The sequence below is a fragment of the Mus caroli genome, chromosome 5 (genome assembly GCF_900094665.2).
Source record: "Mus caroli chromosome 5, CAROLI_EIJ_v1.1, whole genome shotgun sequence".
Classification (NCBI taxonomy): domain Eukaryota; kingdom Metazoa; phylum Chordata; class Mammalia; order Rodentia; family Muridae; genus Mus; species Mus caroli.
In genome coordinates, this window is record NC_034574.1 from 89,639,406 (window position 1) to 89,662,851 (window position 23,446).

Genomic DNA, 23,446 nt, shown 5'->3' on the forward strand with positions numbered 1-23,446 from the left:
GTATAAGATCTGGAATTTAGTTCAACATAACTCTCTGCTCCTATAGCCCTATTGAAAGTTAAGGTGGATTTTTTTTTGTAGTTACCTCAGGAGTCTGTGCTCAATGTACCAGATCTAAAAGTTCAGAATATGAAAGAAAAATTGAGAGTGGAGATTCCACAACTCAAAAGCAGTCACTCTGTTAGCATGGCGAAATGCTTCTTTGGGGTATCTTTTATCTCTGCTGTCCTGTAACAGAGAACAAATCAGTGTTGTGCCTTTTTATATTGTCTCCAAATACTGTCCTTTGTAAATGCCCGTGTTATGAGGAATCACAGTGAGCACTTTTCATGCCCTTCTGCTCTGCACATTAAGCTGTTTATGTATGTGTGTGCATATATATATATATATATATTTACATACACACCATATATATATATATATATATATATATATATATATATATATATATATATGATTTGGGGAGATCAAGAATCCTCCCCTGCCCCTGTTTTCTGAAGCTAATTCACATGCCTCATTGAACTTCCTCACAATATTGCAGTATCATTTAGTTAGCCTTCGTCCAAGCCAGTTGCCTCTCTTTGAGAATAATCCAGCCCTAAAGAGAACCTACAAGGCTCATGGGAGTCTCACTGCCTTCTCTGTTATCTAAAGCAGGAGAGCTCAGTTTGAGGGGTGAGGTCTCAGAAACAGAATGACTTGCTGGTGGTGACTTGGGGACCAGCTTTAGTAGTGTGCCGGGAGAGGCAGACACAAGATACAATTGGTGACAGTTCCCATCCTTTCTTCCTTTGGCACCAGCAGGAAAACAAACCAAACCAACCAACCAAACAAACAAACAAAAAACAAAGAGAGAAATAACGTCTTTGGTTCCTTCTTTGACGTGTCTTCCCAATTTAAGAGCACCTCTCCATTCCATCACAGACATTTCTGAAATTACAAGTTCAGATTAGTAAAGCACTTCATTGGTATTGGCGAAATAGTAAAACATAAGCACCTTATGGTGGTGCTGTTCATTATATCTGCAGGGTGGAAAAGACAAATACATTCTCTCAGAAGTCTATTTTTGTTTCCAAAAATAGACATTTGAGGCTAGTTGATAGGGGAAAAACAAACTTGTAACGGAATCATAGCCCGTGTATTTCAGGAGTTATAAAATGTGTAGTAAACTTAGAAATATTTTAAATTATCCCATCTTACTGAATGAGTGTTTTGTCTGTGCTCCAAGTGTGTGCCTAGTGCCCAGAAGAGGTATGGCATCCCCTGAGACTGGAGTTACAGACTGTAATGAGCTACCATGTGGGTGCTGGGGATCAAACTCTGGACCTCTGGAAGAGAAGCCAGTGCTCTTAACCACTGAGCCATCTCTCCATCCCCATTATTTTTTTTAAATGAGCATGTATTAGATTCTTTTGGCCTGAACTACAAAGAGGAAATATAGAGTTAATTAAATATAGATGACTGATATAGATGTTATTTTCATCCTGGGAATTTCTTCTTTTCCACAAATACCTTTTAATCTCAGGCCACCGGGGGCTTTACTTTAAAATGCCCGCCCATCAACTCTGCGGGGCTAACTGCTTGCTTTGTCCTCTGCCATGCCTTTGAAGAAGTCCTCTAGCTTGGGAAGCCTTAATCCAGGCCCCTGTGTCTTCTGTGTGTAAACTATTTAAAGGAGAGACTACATAGCTCCCCATCTTCCCTGTCAGTAGATAGATAGCCCCGCCAGAAGCAGAGCACATGGGTTACTGCAGACATTCCAGCAAGCAGGCAGAGCTGGGTGCTAGAATTATCCTTGGAATGCTAGCTAGCATCTTCTGGCTGGTTCTCAAATGGAGTCTCAGGAATGCAGACTGATCTAGTGCCTCTAATCAGCAGTTTGTTTTCTTGCCCTACACCCTTTTTTAAAAAATATCTTACCTCCCTCTGGCCTTTTGCCAGAAGGGAGGGAGTGGCACTTGGCTTGATTTGGAGTCCGCATCTCTGCTCTCTGCCAGTCCTGTTCTAAGAGGGAGTAGATTGGTGTCAGCAAGCTCTCTATAACACCTGTCCTCCCCACCCTGCACCTCCCAATTCCCTCATTCCCCACCACCACCACCATTCCTCTCCTGACACCAGACAGGCTTAGATCTCTTCTTCCTGGCTAGGAACCCCTAACTCTCCAGCCACCCCAGCCACCCTCCTTGGCAGCCTGGGTCAGTTGCAGCCAAGACCTGACTGGTGTTCTCCCTGTCTGGATCTTTATTGCATGTTGCTTACAGAGGCTCACCTGGCTTCTCACACTGCTGTACCTCTCTTTTAATTGGGTGGTTTTTCTGAGGAAGACATAACTTTGCCATAATTTTGTCTAAGGCTTTGAACTTCAGATGCAGCTCCTGATAACCTCCTGAAGGACGACTGCCTTCCTGTTGTCTGTATTTAATTAAGTATTGCTGATCACAGTGATAAAAGGGATCCAAGATGAGGCCTGGAGGTAGAGGCTGCCTGGCAACTCACTCTGGTGGGGATGCTCAGCCTCATGTGCCATGTTTGGTTCTCTGCTTGTCTGCCAGAAGTTTCTGAAAAGCAAAACTTCTCTTCTTCTCTTTGCTCCCTGCCTCTCTCCCTATCTTTGCCCCCTTTGTGTCTGTGTTTCTCTATCTCTCCTCTCTCTGTTTTTCTGTCTCTCTCCTACTGTCTGTCTGTCAGTTTCTTTGTCTCTTTTCCCCCCTCCCTTCCCCCTCCTCTCCCCTTCCCTTTCCTCCTCCCCCTCCCCCTGGCTCTTGCCCTTGCCCCCCCCCTCTCAATTTGGAATAGGATATACTTGCTAAGCTTGGCTTTGAACTTCCTACTCACGTACATAGGGATGCCCCTCTGCATCTGAACTCATGGTTCAGATTTTTACAGCTCTAAAGTCTCAGTTATGTCTGTATGTCTCTGTTATGTCTGTATGTCTCTGTTATGTCTCTAAATTCTCTGTTATGTCTGTAGACAATATTCTTTTTTGATTCCAGAAATGCAGTCTCTGACACATGGCAGGCATGCTGAGGAGTCTAGCAGGTGACCAGAAGTAGAGATGTGTGGGGAACAAGGAATACCTCGTGCATTTGCATACTGAACTGCTGACTCTAGTCCTGGTTTTTGTCCCTCCCCACAGAATGCCACCCGTCCTGCAGGCAGTGCCATGGTCCTCTGGAATCAGATTGTGTCTCCTGCCACCCTCACCTTACTCTGGCCAGTGGGCGCTGTAAGACCAGCTGCAAGGACGAGCAATTCCTGAACCTCGTCGGGTACTGTGCTGGTAAGTGGCACATCTTTGTGCTCCTAAGGGATTCTGGAGCAGCTCCTGGAGGCTTCACACCAGGCAAAAGGATGCTGGTGCTGGTGCTGGTGCTGGTGCTGGACCATTTGGCTCAGACTGTAAACACTTTTTTTCCCCAGTAGGTGCTTGTCTCTTGTCCAGGAACTTATTTCATTCACGATGTTCCCTCAAACAGTTGGTAAACGGGGATTTGAGTGTAACTGGGTTTGCTTGTTTTTGTTTGTTTGTTTGTTTTAAAATGAGATAGGGTCTCACTTAGCCCAGTGTGTTCCTTACTTTTCTTATTGTTGTGATAAATTACAAAAGAGACTTAATAAAGGAAGTGTATTTTGGCTCACAGTTTAAGGGCACAGCCCATCATAAACACTAAAGTATGGTGCAGGAGTTTGCCCGAGCCTGTAGGTCACAAGGGTATATCTTCCTTCCTTATTCAATACTCCTTGAAAACACCCTCATAGACACATCTAGACATGTGTTTCCATGGCGATTCGGTCAGATTGGTAATGAAGATTAATCTTCACACACAGACTAGGATCAACTTGCTTTATAGTTGAGAATGGCTTTGATCGAGTGGTCTTCCTTGTCCCCACCTCCCAAAGGTGAGGATTACAGATGTGTGCCGCCAGATGCAAATTTAATAATGGTCTTATAAATCCTGGAAGAAAATTAGAACCTCATATTAATGAAGTGATGATGCGAATCCTTTCATCTACATTTTAGGATAACAAAACTGCATTTTCAGGACATTTGTTTGCCCCTGCTCTTTGATGGGACCCTTTGCCCAGGCACAGAATTTTAGGGAGATTAAACCAAAAGTAGAGAAGTTTCCTTGGGAGATGATTTTTTTCCCTTCCTCACTTTAGAATCCAAAAATGTGGTGGTGGGGTGGGGGACAGAAGGGAGAGACATAGAAAGGACTTGAAATGTCAGTAACGTTGGAATCATACATTATCTGTGATCTGGCCATTCACACAACAACATCAAAATGCCTATTTTTGAATCCACTGATGTCCAGCAGGCAAGATAACATGGGGACAGCACCGCTCATTGTCATTTTGTTTAATTTTGGGACATGCTAAGTTATCGTCTATGTTCTCAATGTATCTGGTTGGTACCAGTGTGTTGCCAGAGACATGCTTTCTTTTGTCCACAATCATAAGGTTAGATATTAGACATTAGGTTCTGCCATCTAAAAAGACTGAAAATTCCCAAGTGCAGGTTTCATTGGAATAATGATGAATTCAGAGCAAACTCTGAGTCACAGAAACTGAGCTGAAGTTCAGCATTGAGGTTTGAGTCTAGTCAGAGGGGCCGGCTGGAGTACAGCTTGGTGGTAAAGCCATTGTCTAGCATATACAAGACACTACACTCCATCCAAACCCACAGAGAAACACAAACTGTATCACATGTAGGGTCAATGGTAAGGTACTTGTCTAGCATGCATAAGACACTACGCTCCATCCAAACTCACAGAGAAACAAACTGTACCTGATGTAGGATGCAGTGTATGGCTGGTACTCCCAGTTGCAGTCAGGATTGTCTCAGGAGGGAGATAAACATCAGCGTCTCCTCCCAGGATGACAGGTGTTGACTATTACTGATCGAAAGTCTGAGTTTAACTGCTCAGCCTGACTTTAAGGTGTGTAAGCTGCTTCCATGAAAACTAAGAGGTCCCTGATACATGCATTAATCAGCTTTGTGTAAGTATGGTAGATAAGATTTAACTAACGTATAAAAATATATAGTTCCTTTAGCTCAGAATTCTGAAGGTTCAAGTCCCTATCACTAGCTTTAGCTCAGTCTGGTAGGGGCCCCTTCTCTCACCTGTGTCATATCGTGAAAGAAACAAACCTGAATGAAAAAGCCCATGTTACAGAACAGGAAGTCAAAAGGAGAGACAGAGTCTTGTAGTTCTGCTGGCACATCACTGGTGACTCAGTGAACTCTGGGCAGGCTTCCAAAGCTTCTGTCACCTCAGCCAGTCATGACCCTGGGGTTTGAGCCCTTACAATCCAAACCATACTGAGAGCATGTAGTAAAATTATTAGTGCATGTTTAGTGCTTTGCTATTATGAGGAAGCAGAGAGACATTTCAGGCTACTTAAGGGGATGAACTGAAGTCAGTTAACAAATGGTACAAATAGATTTGTGTGCTGAAATACCTACAGGTCATAAGGACTGTATACGTCCAGTGGGGCCTGGAGGGGAAGATCAAGATCAGAAGGCTTCACAGAACGGGTGAAACCTAGTTTGCTTCCTGTGGATCAGCAAGGATTGAGTTAGAGGAAGGGATATGCAGTTCTTTTGATATCAAAAGGCAAACCTGGAAAGCAGAAAGTATGGGTCATATGTGGGCAATGAGTCATCCAACAAGCATAGAAAACAGGACTGGCACTGTAGTACACTACAGGATCAAGTTGGAAAATTTAGCTTGGAACCAGAATATAGAAAGCCTGGTGTTGCAGCTAAAAGTTGAGGCTGGATCTCGGGCCCTGTGAGAGTTTGGGGAGAGCTGTGTCTTGGCTAAGGGTATATTGTGTATGGTCTACAAGTGGTGGGAGATTGTCAAGGGTGCAGAGGAATGAGCTTAGGGAGACTATTAGAGATAGATGGACCTACCGTGGTAGACCTTTCATTCCAGTCTGTTGTCCGTGTAGATCCTAAAACTTTTATCCTATGACATATTTTATAAATAAATGTTTATATAAGGAGATTGGAATGGTTTAATAGTTAATGAGCTCTCTTCTATCCAAAGTTCAGAACACTCTTTGATAATAAATTAGGTGATTAGGAACTGCATTAATTTTTTAAGGCCTATAGGAACCATTAGAATAGAGAATCATTGGACTTGACTCAATGACTTTGGAAGACCCCAGTCTCAGAAGAACAGACTCATGAGAGCCTCATGAGATTGTTCTTATTCATTATTTTAAATCAAGTAGTCATCGCTCATTGTTCAGAAATACTTCTCACATAGGGATTGGAATAAGTATATTTCAAATAGAAAAACAAGAGAAATATGTGTCAATGTAGAAGTTTACTTTGTCACTAAATGTATGACTCTCTAACTGCCTCCCACTACTCTGTTACAAATTCTTTTATTTGCTATTTCATCAAGTGTTTAGTAAACCCATGTTCCTTGCCAGGCTGGCCCTGTGAAGGCTTTGAGGATAGAGATGAAGATGTGTTACTTGCATCTAAGAAATGTAGCTTAGTGAAGGGTGGTATATTAGTTTGCCAAGGCTACCATAATAAAATACCAGAGCCTGGGAGACTTGAACAACAGAAATGGAGTTTCTCACTGCTGTGGAAGTCATAAGTCCAAGACTAAGGTCCCATGACACAGGGTTCCTTGGAGCTTCTCCTTGCTGTGAGATGCCTGCCCTTTTGAGACCATCTTCTCTACAAGGGTAGGGGGACGAGGAGGTCTTGCTCTGTAGCCCAGACTGGCTTGGAAATCATGATGGTTTTCCTGCTTCAACCCCCTGAGGGCTGGGATTACAAACATGGTCTGAAAGTTTTTAAGCAGAAAGTGTCATGGTTGCCTTTCTGTGAAGAGAAAGATTACAGAAAATGGCTTGGAAGAACTTGATATGAGGGCAGAAAGACCAATATTAGATAAGAGCTCTCAAGCCAAGGATAAAGGGGATGGAAGGGGCTTGGACTCACGGGATTTAAATGATCCATTAGATGGGTCTAAGGCTGTTTGCTGTTAGTCAGCAAAAAATGATCCAAGAGGGACAATTTCATGTGACTTAATTTAATCGGGCAGCGGAAATAATTGTTCTCTTGCCATTGTGGTGAGGGAGTGGGAGATTCACATGGTGTCCAGATTTCAGGTCATGGGTGTAAGCCCAGGATGGGAGTAAGTATAAGAGGCATTTAAGATGATACTTGCATGTGGACATGTTAGACTTGGGGTGATAGTGGACATCATGGGTACTGTCCTGGAAGAGGCTAACAGGATATGTAAATAGCTACCAGCACATTTCCTGATTACTATTATCCTGAACTGAAGGCCCTAGGATTTTATTTTTTACATTGAAATGTTGCCTTAGCTCATATTGAATAATGGAAATTTTCAGGTAATTTGTTCTGAAGGCAAGAAAGTGGTAAAGAGCTGTGTGGTGTCACACCAAACAGGCTGACATATACTCCTACTATATGAAGTGTCTTTGGAATTATCCTTGGGAGCCTCAAAGAGAGGAACCCTCTCTGCCCTCTCTGGTATGTGAGCACCTTCCAGGGGGCCAGGCTTTACTCATGGAATTTTTTTTCACTATCTGAGCTATGCTTGAGATCATCACCCGAGACCTCTAAATTGCACTTAGCTGTTCAAAAAGAAAATTCCACTTAATCTATCACACAGACAAGAATAAACACATCCTGGGAACAGGTCCAATCACCTCACTGTGTTCTCACTTATGGAGATGTCATACGTGGGGGAATTCCCCTCCCAGTCTGTCAAAGCAAATAGATAGTTGGGAGATTTAGGCCAGGACCAAAAGTTTCCAGCAAAGGCAGATGGAGTGGGCTGAGAAGCAGAAGCCCATCAGCCTTTTGTTATAGAGACATGTCAGCATGCTATGGAAAATCAAGGGTTTCTTCATAGATTTTTTTTCCCTGCATATCTCAACGTTATCAAAAATTTCCAAAGCCTGAGGTGCTTTCTCTATCTGTCTCTCCCAGCTAAAAGCTTTTCTCCTGTTCACAGAGGAGGGTGAGATGAAAAAGAAAGTGCAGATAAAGCCGTCACAGGGAAATAGCCCAGTGAAGATGTGTTATTAAAAAAACCTATGCCCTGGGCTTTGTGAGTGCCAGGCAGGATGTCCATGCTCACTCTTATGAGTAAAGATGAGAAAACAGAGAGTGAAGGTGCTGAGGAAGGGTAGCTGGCATGGTGGAACTCTGGGGAGAAAGAACTTAATCATTGCTTTTGTGGCGATGTGCTAAATGATGGCTCACATCCTCCAATCTGTCTCAAGAGCATAAACCAAAGGGGAAAAAGGATCAAAGAAATACTACTATGGGCATTTTTATATTGCATAAAGTTTGAGTCCAATGGTAGTTATAGCTGTTAAATGCAGCGAACACTCTTGGTCAAAAAACTTGGAAAATTAAATACAGTTCTGATGTTTATTTGTTTGTTTGTTTGTTTTAGTCTGGAGTTTGGGTTAAGTAAAATGAAGCAGCTTTCACTGTTGCAGGAGTCTTAGAAGCTCACAGAGATAAGTCACTCTGGCTCAGTGTTTGCTGCCTTATTTCGATCATCAGAATCCTACCCATGATTCCTCCTTCAGTGCCTGGCTCAGTCTTTTCCTTCCAGAATGAGCCTTCCTCCGGCACCTTCCACATTGTAATTTGCCTGCATGCAGATCCTTTCTCCCACTGACTTGGTACTGACTAACTCACGCTTCTCTGCAGATGATCTGTATGGGCATCTAGTAATAGGTGATACTCCTGAGGATGCCGGTGAAGAACCCTGGCCTGATTGCTTCTGATGTTGTTTTGCCATTTAGCATTCATGTGATCTTCAAAGGAGGTGGTAATTCAATCCTTGTTTTACATATAAACAAACAGAACTGCAAGAGAGCTAAATAAGACTGAGCAAGAATAATAGAACCAAGACCTGAACCTGGAGACTGGGATTTCACAGTCACATTGCCATGTGTTAAACTCTACCATGCTGATTGTGGCTGAGCACACACATTAGGGACTTAGGAGCAGGTATTGTTGCTGTTGTTTGCTTGCTTGCTGTGTGTGTGTGTGTGTTTAGTGTTTGAGTGTGTGCAATGCAAGTGTATACATATGCTTATGTGTATAGAGGGTAGAGAATAACCTCAGGTGTTGTCTTCAAGAACACTACCATATCTACCTCCTGTGAGACAGAGTATCTCACTGGCCTGAAAATCATCAATTAGGGTAGACAACTAAAGAGTATGTCCCGGGGATCTTCCTCTCTCTACCTCTCCAGCACTAGGTTAAACGTGCATACTATACCATGCCTGGTCTTTAACATGGCTTCTAGGGGTTGAACTCAGACCCTCATGTGTGTGAGATAAATGCATCACTAACGAGGCATCTCCCCAGCTCCCTATCCGATAGTTCATGCATCTGCACATGTACATCGTCTGTCTGCATCAGTACCCACTCGTGCACATGTGTATTGACGTGCACATGAGCTTGTGGAGGTGAGAGGTTGATGTCAGATGTCTTTGTCACTCTTCCTTTTCCACACTTTTGAAGCAGGATCTCTCCCTGGGTCTTGGACGCACTGATTTAGCCAGCTGGGCTGGCCACTTATCCTGGGTCTCACTTGCCTGCCTCCCTAGCACTAGGATTCTAAGTGCATGCCACCATGCATGGCATTTTTATAAGGGATCTAACCATCAAACTCTGGATCCTCTTGTTTGGAAAGCAAGCACCTTCCAGAATGAGCCGCCACCCAGTTTCTGTCTAGTGGATCAGAAGATGGACTGGCACTGGTGCTTAGGATGCTGAGGGAGCTTAGAGAGGCATTCTTAGAAACATTGTGCTGTTGTGAACACGCCCGTGGGTGCCCCGCCCTCTGCTCTGTACCAGCTACCTGACAAAAGGTTAAGGAAAATGACTCACCCATGCTGTTTTAATAATCTATATCAGTCCATATCGACCTTAATCTTTTAGAATGTATACACACTTGGATAGCTTTTATAGTGCTACCCACTAGGTGCATTTTCTCTTAGGTAGCACGTACATTTCTATGTGTTGACAATATTAGAACAATCTGTTTGTCACTTTTAGTGGTTAAATGCCATTCAGTGGTGTTGGGCATTTTCCCGCTGTGGTAGCTGTTGAAAAGCAGAAGCTAGTTTAGCTAGCAGATTAAATATGAGTTACAAGTTTACAACTATGACTAAATATGCTTTTGTCACTAATAGTAAAAATGATTTATAAGTTTGTAAGTATTTTATCTTCTCACTGGATCAACATCTAAAACCTTACTGCAGAGTTGTAATGACTAGAACATTCCATTTGATTTGGATTTAGAAATAAAAGCATCGTGCACCGTCGGTTTGACCAGTGTATAGCTTGTACTTGAGAAATGCTGGGTAAAGCAAATGACTGGACTCCAAGGGTCTAGTCCCGCCCCTTTCTGTTCTATGGCAATGTGATCGAGGAGTTTTTTTCCTTAGCCTGATCTGTATTCTGTGTTTATCTCATCTTCTTGGCCTGCCTCTTCATTTCATCTGGTTCAGCTCCTCTATCTCTGTATATTTTCAATTTCCTTGTGCCTTCTGTTTTTTTTTTTTTAAACACCAGCTTCTTTATTTCCCTTATCTCCTTCTTTTGCAATGCCCTTTCTTTTCTTATTTCTCATCGTGTCATCCGATCTCCTGTTGCTTGAACTATGAATTGTATATCCAATCTCTTTCTGGAACTTTCAGTGATTGTCTCCTCCTTGTTCTCTCAATTTCTGTTTTTATTCAAGAGACCACAGGGTCTGCAGAGCAATGATTGAAGACTTCAAGGCCTTTCCTGTCTTTCATCCTTGCCACAAGAAGGATGTGCTCTATGCTCAAATAGAAGACTTCAGAGTTTAAAAAAGAAAAAAGAAAGAAAAAGAAAATAGAAAAGGAGAGAAAAAAAGAACTTGAATTGTAATGTACCTTCACCTTCAACCTAAACAATTCCCTACCCAGTTGTTGTAAAGACAGATTGACCTCAAAGTGTCAATCACAGGCTTTTGCTGAGGCCATTGTTGCTGCTTCCCAGGAAGGACAGGGCTTCTGTGGCTCTGTGTTTACAGGACACAGCTGGACTTAAGTGTGGTTGTGCCCTCGACACTAAAGGCAGCAGTGTCCTATGGCTGCACACTTGAAAAAAATCTCTTTGGCTGACTTGCAATGAGCCAAGGTACTGACTTTCTTTTAAACCAGCATGGATATTGGTTGTGCTTGGGCCCACTACATAAAAAGGTTTTAGAATTGCTCATCACTTAAGTCACTGCAGGTGTCATAAAGGGTTGAGTGTGAGGTTAGTGACCCCTCCATTTCACAAGTCAAGAAACTGGGATCGCCCGATTTCACAGCTGATAGCCAGTGCACCCAGGCTTTGCACCCAAGGAGACTTGTGATGGCCCTGTGGCTTTAGCACACAACCTGCTCTGCACTTCTTAGCAGTCACTTAATTTGCCTCTTTTCCACATTCCTGAGACTTTGTCTACACAATCTCCCAGTCCTGTATACATCTTCCTCCACTTAGATCTCATGGGTGTTGAGAGCCCAGTCACAACTCCACTTTCTACCTTTGTTTGGAGGATTAGCAAGGTCCAATAAAGCATAAACAAACCCTCTATTTTCTCTCAGATGTCTCTGCACTTTCTGTTTCCATTCATTTACTTCCTTTCTGCCACGTTCCCTCCTTGAGCTGACTGCTTCAGCCATTTATTTCCCCTTTCCTTTTCACACAGCCTCTTCTGAGCTCCCCTTGACTCTCTCCTCCCTCCACCCCTCCTTTGGTGTATTCTTATCTTTACAGCATCCTCTTCCTCTCCCCTCTCCCTTCTCCTGTCTCCCTCTTTCCTCCCCCCTCTCTACTCTCTCCTCTCTCCTCTCCCCTCTCCCCTCTTCCCTTCTCCTATCCCTCCCTCCCCCTCTCTCTTCCTCCTTAGAACAGACTCTCACTCCCCTCCAACCACAGGAACAGCAGACTGGAGAATCTCCAAGGAAATCCAGTCTTCATACCACACCCACAGCTATTTTTTCTTTCTTCACATGACCCTTCTGTTTTTCCATAACTCATTTTGTAATCAGTACAATTGAGAACCATTGAGTGATACCCATTCCCAGCTCATTCTAGCTATGCGGTGGCCCTAGGCTACGTCTCCCTTTCTCTCTTCCTTTTGCAAATCCCCAAGCTTACTTTTCCCACATGGTAGCCTCATACACCCCTATGGTATCTTTCTCACTTCTTCCCAAGATGAGGGTCAATCTGTAAAGACCAGCTTTGGCTTCTACAAGAATCAACGACCAAATTGTATGATGGTTCTATTAGCCTCTCACTTTGATGTCCTTCGATTGATTTCCAAGGCCCGTGTTCTCCTTGGATTCCTGTGTGAGTGTTGAGACTCCATCCATACTGATTGTGTATTCTCCCCATTCCACAATGCTCCCCTGCTCTGTGTAGGCAATCTGTTGTGTATTCTGTCCTTGACAGGGATGTCTTCAGTGGGCCTCACTTTCAGGAATCAGCTAAGCACCCGAGTTGTATGGCCTGTGTATAAAACGTGCTCTGGGCCTCCCTCCACCCTTTCTGCATGAAACAAAACAAACCTCATCTCTGTCTAATGTCTCTGCATCTTCTACTTCCCTCCCAGTGCCTATGACTTGCTCATCATCCTGTCATGAGCATCTCCAGGCGATGTCCCACTCCCATTCTGCTTTCTGTAGCACTTTCCTCGTGATCTCATGGCTAGCTGACTTGCTGTAAGCACCAACTGGAAGAGAGTCTGTTTGGAGATTAATCAAATGTGACACAAGTTGGATTCACAGTGTGAAGGCCCCAGGCGGTGCCCATGACACTTGCAACAGGAGTTTCCCCCCACCCCCACTGCCATCTGAGAACTGTGGCATTGCCAGTCACTTTATCCAGCTACCTCAGTCTTCACAATGATCCCTTGGCCCCTGTAGCAGCCTTCTCAATAGTAAGTTGGTCAATGCTGGGTAGAAACCACTGTCCTGTCAACTTAAGGTCAGTCTGTCGCAGGGTTCTGTTTGGTTGCTTTAACACTAAAGCAGTAGCCAAAGGCACTGGATAAGGAAGTTCTATTTGCTTGTTTTATCCATTGGTTTTGCTTTGTTTGTTTTATGGCTTTTGTACTAATGTGACTCTCTGAGGGGGGGAAGGACATGATTTTAAGCACTTTTGGGAGGGTTGAGCCAAAAGTAATAACAAAAGGCAAAGGACTGGAATACTTCTTTCTCTTCTTCCATTCATGGGTTGTCTTAATTTCTTTTGTGCTGATTTCACAAGTTGAACCCTGAGCTCCTAACGGTGGAGTCGGAGTTCAAATCCCATCATCTTCCTTTTGTTTTCCATGCATTTGTACAATGCATAGCTGCCATTTTCAAGCTTCCTGCCCTTACTCTACTCTCCCAGACTCCTCTTCCTGCCAGAACCTCCTTCTCAAGTCCTCTCCTACTTCATGGCTTTCTTTCAATGTGTGGGACACTGGCTTTAGTTAGTGGTCCTCTCCTAGCCTGAGTAGGAGCAAAAACATCTATCAGTGTCTACAGCAGTGAAGGAATGACACCTGTTCCCCCAACAACTTTTAAGTACCCGTAGTCCTCCAGGAAGGGGTAAAGCCTCGTGTACCCCACATGCATGACAAAATGATGAGGGGCCCAGGCTCATGCCAAATTTGTAGCGATAACAACAGCTGCACTATGTTCATGAATGTAGCTCTGTCTTGTTGAGAAGATGTCTTTCTGTTATGCATTGCATCTTTCCATCCTCTGGCCCCACACTCTTTCCACTCCCTCTTCCATGATGCTCAGCAAATTGTTGAAGGGGGTGATATGTTTATTCCACACAGAGCTGAGCACTGCACTATCAAGTAGTCTCAGGACTTTCAGTCATGATTTTATCACCACTCCCTACAGTAAGAAGCATCTCTGACTGGGCACAACACACATCTATGGATTCAACAGGGTATTTAGAAGGCAGTTGAAGAAGATCATTTGGCAAAATAGTCCTCATAGGCTCTGCACTACAGCGCATGACCTGCCCAGCCACAGGCTCTGGACCAGGTTTATAATACTGAATCCTACACTTAGAAAAGGCCTTGCATGACATCATCTCTCTTTTACCTGGTAGAGAAGAGTTGTGTCGATTAGTTTAACTACTTGCAAATGCATTGACTGTAGTTACATTAAGAACCTAATCAACTGGTAGGATGATATTAAAAATCTCCCTGTATGTCTGAATTTGTCTTTATAGATCATTATTTATCAGCTAAAAGAGTCATTTCCCCATGAAATTGGACATTCAGACCATTTTTTAATAGCAAACATTGACTTGAACATCTTCAGGTTTTCTTGTCTTTGTTCCAAAGATGAGAAATACATCATTTCATCAGTGTGTACCACCATCCATCATGAACGTGGGTAATCCTCACTGATCTTCGAAGCAGAGCCTCTGATTTGGAGAAGACATCACACAGCGATGTCCACATGCAATTTCCTCGCAGCTGCAGGGTGACATATTGGACGATGTTGCAGCTGCTGAGTTCAAATATTAATTTTTGATTTGTTTAAATTTTGAGCATGTCTGCATGCTGTGTCTATTTAGAAAACAAACAGAATCTTCTAGTACTTAAAACAAAAATAATGTATTTATTTTATCTGGAGCTAGTTCTCTGTCTCCTGACTTCCCTGTAATATTAATTTGCTTGCTTAGAGTGTGAATTCGCTGTTTATTAACAAGGTGGTACGTACACAAACAACTGGAATCCCATCTGCCTTCTCCGCACCACACACGTGTGCAGTATTCCCCAGTGATCTGTAGCAGGCTGGGCATACATGTATCTCCAGGCTCACTGTACTCCTTGTCAGCCTTAATGAGTGTTCTATTTAAAGACCCTGCACTGTAATTGCAGTGGTGACAAGGAAGAATTTACTTACTGACTGGCAGTGGGAGGAACCTGAAAGGCAGCTTCCAGCAAGAGGCACTCACTGTGTAAGCAATTCGTGTGTGTGTGCAACATATCACTTATGCGTATTTGAGGTCATTCTCCTCTACTTTGCTTGTAGGCAGGAAGATGAGCTATGGGTGTCTTCCTGCCTAGACAGAGCTTTAGGATAGGATATCCTAAATAGGATAGGATATTCTCAGGCACGCACAGAGTGGAGTTCGTGCAGCTAACTGGCATCGTGTGGCTGAGATTCTTTTGGGCATAACTCTTGTTTCCTTTTTTTGCCATCCTGGAGCCAAGACTTGAAAGAGGATCATATTTACTTACTTATATGTGTGTGTCCATAGACAGATGTGTTACATGAACATTGAGGTCAGAAAACAATTTGTGAGACTCAGTTCCTTCTAAGAAGTGAGTCCCTGGGCTTGAATTCAAGTTGTCAGGCTTAGTAGCAAACATTTCCATCCACTGCCCATCCCTCTGTCCCTTCTAGTGTTTTTATTCAATAATCCTCTTATTTCATCCAGAAACCACATAGGAATTACCTGATACATACAATTGAATCGATCCAAATTTAGCTAGGTATCCATTTTAAAGCAGTTGTGAGAGACTAACATTTTTCAAAATGTCATTTCTGGTCAGACATCAGTCATGCTCTTCTTCCTTCTCAAGGTAGACCTCAACACTGCCACTCACTGTCATGAGATTCCTTGTGCTTGTGTTAGAGCTTTGCCTGCATGTATGCTTGCACACCGGAAGACAACATCAGATCCCATTATTGATGGTTATGAGCTGCCCTACAGATGCTGGGACTTGAACTCAGCCTCTTCTCTTAACCACTGAGCTCTGTGTGTGCGCGTGCGCACGCGTGCATGCGTGTAAAATATATATCTGTATATACTTGTAGTACTGACAAAGTTATGATAAAACAGACTCAAATGTCTCACAGGAACACAAAATGATATGAATTTTCTAGAAAAGAATTTGCGACACACAGTGTTTCATGCCTGCAGTGGTAGAGGTGTGTGTTCATCCAGGTCTGGCATGTGGAGCCCAAGAACTAAGCGCTCCATCTCGGTTTCCTCATGTATCAGGGGGACAGAGAGGGATGGTGTAGTCTCCCTCCTCAGAAGAGTTTGTAGTGTGGCAGTTGAGACACTACCTAATGCGTGTTAGGAGGCCACAGATCCAAGCTGTAATGATATTATTAGTTATGCCTTTTAAGGTTGTTCTTTGAAAATGATCAGGAATGCAGACAGTGATTTGTGCACAAAGGTTTTCATTGTAGCCTTAAGTAGAAAAGTGAAGACAATGTCCACTTCCATAATAAATACGACCTTTTCTGTTTGCTCCTTCACTTAAAGCTGTGATGTCATGGAGTCCTTAAAAGTAGTGTTGACAGAACGCCCCTGATGGCGTGTAGACATGATGGCAGGGCTGAGCAGAAAGTGCTGCGTGTCCACATTTCATAAATCCCATCTGTAAAAATCTACATGTGAAAGGCTGTGTAGAAAATACATTGAAAAGAAGAAAAAAAAAGTCACCATTAGCAGTCTTGATCTCTGGGAAGCATTCCTAAGGTGGTTTGTTTTTTATTATACTTTGAAAAATTGTTTTTTATATCTTTTCTGTAGATTGCTTTGCTGTGAGAGAAATAAAATCCCCAAATCTCTTTTGAACACTTCAGAGACCCTCTTTTATGTAGATGACTGCAGCTCTCAGGCTGGAGCCTCAAGCCTGCTCACAGGTGGTGCCCAGTGGGACTGACCACTTGTAGCCTGTCATTGTGAGATCTGTATCTGCCCTAGGGTACTGTGCTTCTCTGGATGGAAGTCAGAACACACATATTGATCCTCAGGCCCTTGTTGCTCTGGCATCTGGCTTCCTCCCTGGTTCATCCGTCATTCTGAGGTCTCCCAAGGAATTATTCCCAAAAAGATTTTGACTTCAAGCTTCTGGAAAAAAAGAAAGCTGTTTCCTAGATTTTAGAAATTTATTACTCTTTTTTTCCTTGGTTTAATAAAAATCAGTCAACCAACTGTGATTCACAGCAGGATTCTACTGCATATTTATTTAAGTGGTGCTTTGTTGGAGCTAGTGTTTGACAGGAACAGGAAGGAAGGTTTGGGTGAAGGGACTAATATAGGAACTCCTTCAGATGTGGTTTTGGAATGAAGTTATCCATAGGATTGGGTATTCAATGTGACCGTTTGAACAATTAGAATAAATATAGGCAGTGAACAAAAAGAGTCAGAAAGTGCAACTTTTCAAACTGAAATAGTTACAATCTCCTGTGTAGGCAGAGCTGTAATCTAACGTGGATAAATGTGACACTCTGGGCAACTCATGGCTGACTTTTATATTTTCAGATGTCATTTATTGATTTCTTCTTTGCCTCCGGCTATTCCCCCTATCATGCCATGTGATCTGTCTTGGAACTGATGGATGCCTTCTTATGACTGTTTTAACAAGGAGCTATGGAAGCAAGCAGAGGCCCTGAGTGATTGCAGCCCACTCCCTTGAGCCCTCTCCACTGGCTTCTGGTGTCTGTATGCACAAAGGCAGCCATGTTTGGTTTGAGGCTTCTACAGACTTGGTTATTAGTTATTCCTTACTGTGATCAAATACCTGAAAGAAGCAACTTATGGGTGGAAGGGTTTATTTTGGATTGTAGCTCAGGAGAACACTGATGTCATACCAAAGAAAGGCATGGTAGGGAAAGCTCTGTGGGAGAAGATATGGCAACAAAAATGTGAGGTATCAGATGGCAAAGATGTCTCTAAGCAAGGGTCAAAGAAAGAGGAATGATGCTACTCAGCTAGCTTCCCTGGGTTTTATTGAGATCTTCTAACTTCAGGGAACACTACCTCCATTTACCTAGATTTTCTGAGGCATTTCAACTTCTTTAGGCATAGCTGTAGGGTTATGTGCCTACCCTGTGAAGAAGACATAGCATAAGAACAAAGTGCTTGGCATTATGGGAGTCTCGAACAGCAAAGGGGGTCAAGTAACAGCACCCTTCTCATAGTTTTTTTTTTTTTTTTTTTTTTTTTTGGTTTTGTTCTTGGTGTTTGTTTTTTTGGTGTTTTTTTTTTTTGTTTTGTTTTCTGTTTGTTTTTTGTTGTTGTTGGTTTTGTTCTTGTTGTTGTTGTTGAAACAGGGTTTCTGTGTATAGCTTTGGTTATCCTGTAACTCACTCTATAGACCAGGCTGATCTCGAATTCACCTATCTCTTGATCTGCCTACCTCAGCCTCCTGATTGCTGGGATTAAAGGCATGTGCCACCACTGCCCAACCCATATTTCTTTTAGTGAAGTCACCATTTCCTTTACAATGTACTGAAGGGCTGTAATAAGGATACATTGGCTCCTAGGACGTCATGAATTGTCTCTAGTATTGGTGAAAGGCCGCCTGCTATTTGAAAGTTCAGAGACAGGTCAGGTTTCTTGGTTTGTGTGATGGCACAAGAGCCAGCATTTTTTAGGAGGACATTTTAACTTAATTTCTGGGGTAACAGTAGTGGATTTCTAGGGCAGTGGTTGCATGCTGATTGGAGTGTGGGGGGGGGAGGGGGTCAGGGGTGGGGATGAGTCGTGCTTTCTGTGCTGAGACTATTATTAGTAGGCAACAGTTAAAGCAACAGCTAACATTTTTCTAAAAGTACAGGAATCAGACCTGTTTGAGCAGGGATCATGGATGCAATCTGTATAGCTGACCTGGCCTGTTTTTTTAAAAGAGCAAATGTGGCCCAGATTACTGTCTTTACCTATAATGTCAGGAGATGAAACAAGACATCTGAGCTCTGATGGGGAAGGAACAGGTACAAAGTGCTTTGAATCCCACAGGGGATGGTGGATCGGCCCTAAAACCAGAGTCCTTTCTTCCTGCCTGCCCCTCAACTGTATTCATTTCCTGGGTGATTCAGGATCCCCAAGTTTCTTCTGCCATGGAGATGAAGGGTGATGAATGAGGCTTTGAGGGTAATTACCACTTGAAGGCAGAGCAGAGGGAGTGTTTAGGCCGCAGTGGAAGCTGAACCCAATTGAGCTCTGTATCAAAGGATGACTCTTGTATAAGTGAGGACAAGACCGTGCTGGCTGCACAAGATAATTTGTTTTATGGCTTTAATCACAGCTGGTATGACAGAGCTGCCGAGAACCATCCATCAGGTCGTGAAAATGATTCTTTTCCACGCACAGCTTTTGTTATAATTCTATCTTCAGTTAAAGACTAAAATGAGCAAGCAACCCAGTCCAATTATCTACTAAGCTCCCTCTCCCTATTTCAAAGGCTGACTATGGAGTGCCAGCTCTGGAGGCCATGCGGAGGAGTCCTGTGACAGGCTTGAGAGCCTGTCCCTGTGGTGGGGACACACAGCCCTGGAGGGCTCTTGATCCTGGGGGAGAAGTTACATGTAATGATCTTGCTGTTTCTGTTGGTCCGACATTTCTCTCTCCCATGTCAAGTATCTATCAAACAAAGCTCTAGTACTTGAAGGTCGTTCTGTTGGAAAGAAATGAGAACTCAATTGCTGTGCTGGGGCTAGCATTTACTAAAACCATTAACTACGAACTTCAAGCCCACAGTTTGTACAAGTCCCCAGCCTCTCTTTTGCTAGGGTGCTGCCTCTGGGCTCCTCTCTGGATGGCTGAACAGCAGCTGTGGTAATTGAATCCCCTTTGCCATGTGGTGTACAGACTAGACTTCAGCTTATGAACATCCGTGCTTGTTTCTCTCTCTCTTCCCCTTCCAGACTGCCATCCTCTGTGCCAGCACTGTGTGGCCAATCTCCAAGACACTGGTAGTGTCTGCCTAAAGTGCCAGCATGCCCGCCACCTGCTGCTTGGAGATCACTGTGTTCCAGAATGCCCTCCTGGACACTATAAAGAGAGAAGCACTTGTAAAAGTGAGTAAGTGCTGAGCTCGGGGTGGTGGGAGAGGGGCTGCTGATCAAGTCCTTTTAATATCAGAGAAGACTTTGGTGTCTCCGAGACAAAGGCGGCTAGATGGCTCCAGCAGGGCTGCAGCCTGGCCCCACACCCTGTTTGGAGTCTTCTTTTCCACATGTTGCTTTGGGAGTGCCTTAGTGATTTTCTTCTGGCTCTGGTGGAATACCTGGAAATTCAGGGTGACCTGAGCCTCAGGCAGCTGGTTACACTGCGTCTGCAGTTGGGAGGCAGAGAGAAATGAATACTGGTGCTAAGCTTCCAGTCCCCTTTGTAGTCAGCCCAGGGCCTCAGCCCATGGACTGGTGCTGCCTACATTCAGGGTACATTGTCCATTCTCAGTTAATCTAATCTATCCCTGCACAAGCATATCCAGAGGTTTGTCTCCTACGTGAGTCTAGATCATGGCAGGTTAACATAAGCATCGCAAGGAGAATATCTGGGCTCACCGTTTTTACTCATGTCACTTTTCCCTCTCTAGGATGCCATTCCTCCTGCAGAAGCTGCCAGAATGGAGGACCTTTCTCCTGCTCCTCTTGTGACACTGGTCTGGTTCTGACACATATTGGTACCTGTAGCACCGCCTGCTTCCCTGGGCATTACCTAGATGATAACCAAGTTTGCCAGCGTAAGTTTAATGGACTGTCCCCCCTCCTGCTTCTCTGGGCCTTTGGAAAAAATGTGAAGTTCTTACTCCACCTTCTCCTCCAACGGCCTTTGGTTAATATGAGAAAGAAAGCTAACCTTCAAAGGCAGTGTGGGTGCCATTAGTAGACTGGCTAAGATAGCAGCCCCCGTTGGAGGTGCTTGTCTTTCTAAGTAGTAGCCGTGTGGTCTTGGCTGAGTCTTTTACCTTCTGCCCTCCCATTATCTCAAACAAGTGTTGGTCGGTTTCATCTTTATGGTTATCCTAGCAATCTGGTCCTTTGATCCTGAGCAGAGAAAGGAGGCCATGCTGGTGCACAGTCCATGGACAAGACCCATCCGCAGACTTAATTTATCTTCTACATTTATCTGTTGGTAATGACAGCGTGCAGGATGTCACATTTAAATATGTCTGCTTCTTCCCAAGCATCTAGTTGTTTTGCTTTTTCCTGTACAAGAGTTACATGTGTAAATGCCATCTCAAACAAGTATGGCTATAATTAACGACACTGGATGAGGCATAAAGAGTTTGGATAAATTAGAGAAAGGACTAATCCGGAAACCAATTAGGCATCCCTCACAGGTGAAGGCTGAGGTGGCTCACGTCACTTTTATCTCTAAAAGTCACTCAAAAAGCTGTCATACATCCAAAGAGCTGGCTCTGCAGGGACAAACTGTTCTGCTGTTCTTGCTGAGGACATAGATTGGGTTCCTAGCACACACATGGGGGCTTACCACCATCTCTTACTTCATTTTCAGAAGATTAGATGTCCCATTTTGGCCTCCATGGGCACTGTACACATGTATTGTTTATACACACATGTAAGAAAGCACTATATAAATGAAATAAAATATAAATAACCCCTTAAATATTAGTTATAGCTTCAGAAATCACAGTGAACAAATACAGTAGTGTTGTAGGAATTCTCATGTTGATGGGATTGTTGGCTGGTGGCTTGGAGTGTCTATAGAGTTGGGAGGGCTCTAGAAGTTTAAGTGCTAATGTCACTTAATAGCATTATGGCCTTAAACAAGCCACCCTTGAAAACAGTGTCTTTCTATTATGGGGGAATGTCTTTGTCCTTCCTTGTTGCTGTGGTAAAAATACATTGGCAAAAGCAACATGAAGAGACAGGGCTTCTTTAGGCTTATAGTTCCAGAGGGATACAGACCCTCAGGAGGGGAAGATGTATAACAGGTAGCCAAGTCATGTTGGCAGACACAGAAGGCTGGCTGCTTGCATAGCATCCACACCCAGGAAGCAGAGAGTGAATGGAAAGTGTGACTAAGCCCTAAAGCCTCAAGAGCCACCCTCTGTGATCCACTTACTCTGTGAGGCACCATCTCCTCAACCTTCCACAACCTTCCAGAAAGATGGCCAGCTGAGTAACAAATGGCTGATGGAAGCCGAGCCTCATTCAAACCATGGTAGGGGAAATACAGCAGTAGCTACATCCTACAACTATAGCACTTAACACAGACCTAGCAGAGAGTGAGGTTTCATTCACCATAGAGTAGCTACTGTTATCAAACCCATCCAGAATGAAAAGCTAACCCCTCAATGAAAGATACTTGTATAGATACAGACAGGATAAAAAAGATGCCCTTGCTAGTTCACTGATTTGTGTATGAGCATTTGCATTTGTAGCAAAGTTATATAAATCCCAGGATTTTGCATCATCTGTTGAAGTCCTGGAGATAGAAACTTCTTTTGAAGTAATGGGGAGATTTCCTCACATTTGTAACAAAAGCTCAGCGTGGCATATATCAGCTGTCCGCCAGAACTGGCACATTCTATAATGCAGCAGAGGCACGAAGGAAGCGCTTGCTTTTCTATTGAAGAGCAAGTGTATTTGTTGGTGGAGAAATAAGAACATAGATTTATGAGGATCCTCGCAGCCTCAGAATCACAGAAATAGAAATCCAAATAACTAAACAGAATCCCTCAAATGAAGAATACATGACAAAAGCTGGCTGCATCTCCGTCCTTCTCCTGGGGGAAGCCTTCACCTTGCTGCGGGGTGGGCCAGGCAAAAAAAGCTGCTGTGCTGCTGTGTAAATAGCATTTCTTGGAGTGTTTCCATTGAATGAAGACTCCCCTAACTCTCGACTTTAAGTTTTCCTCTTTTCTATAACTGACTAAAATGAGCCCCTAAATTGGGCCAAATCTCTATTGTGTGAAACACACACACAAACCATCAGTTATGCCCTTTGTGGCGCTCACCATTAGAGCCTATTATAGCGTGCCAGTTCTAGAAACTGTACAGTAAAGAGCTGTTGAGGAATTATAACCAGTGCTATGGGAGGCATCGATCAATATGCTACTAGAGAAATTCAGTAATATGAAGCATACAAATTTGGATTTCACAAGTATTTAGGAAGTGCACTCTCTTAGCTCTGGAATTTAAGAGTAACCAGAAGAGGTAAGAACTTTGAAAAAAAATAAACTGGGTGGTACTCGACCCATCCTACTTTGCAACTATAGGAGAGCTCCAGGGATTCCTGAGCCACCCTTGTACCAGAGCAGGGACAGGTGAGGGAAAGAAGTCAGTTCCCCTGTTGAGGTGTTCTTTCTGTTTGGCTCTAGAACATCTTTATGGAGAAAGAAAGAAAAGAATAAGCCCTTTCCCTTGTTCATGTTTGCCTTCCAGAGTTTGTGATTAAGTCATTTTTTGGACTTTGTTCTGGACAAAGCTGGAGCCAGTGGAGTGGGAAGGCAGAGGTGGTGGGCATTTCTTAGGCCCAAGTTGGATTGCATATTAAAAGACTGAGTTCCACGTGTTTCCACATGCTATAAGATCCCTCAATCATTTATGAAGGACACTGGTAATATATCTCTGCTCCTCTTAATGATTTCTGAGATTACTAGCTCAGCCTCCA

The 23,446-nt window shown here is 43.5% G+C and overlaps 1 protein-coding gene across 2 annotated transcripts in view; it reads left to right on the plus strand.

The window, feature by feature from the left end:
- Positions 1–23,446, plus strand: part of Fras1 (Fraser extracellular matrix complex subunit 1) — a 395,823-nt gene that overhangs the window by 224,874 nt on the left and 147,503 nt on the right. For both annotated transcript variants that reach the window (XM_021162463.2, XM_029477538.1), the window contains exons 20-22: positions 3,137–3,280; positions 19,729–19,881; positions 20,403–20,549. In XM_021162463.2, coding sequence (XP_021018122.1) covers positions 3,137–3,280; positions 19,729–19,881; positions 20,403–20,549 — 444 coding nt within the window. The remainder of the gene's footprint in view (positions 1–3,136; positions 3,281–19,728; positions 19,882–20,402; positions 20,550–23,446) is intronic.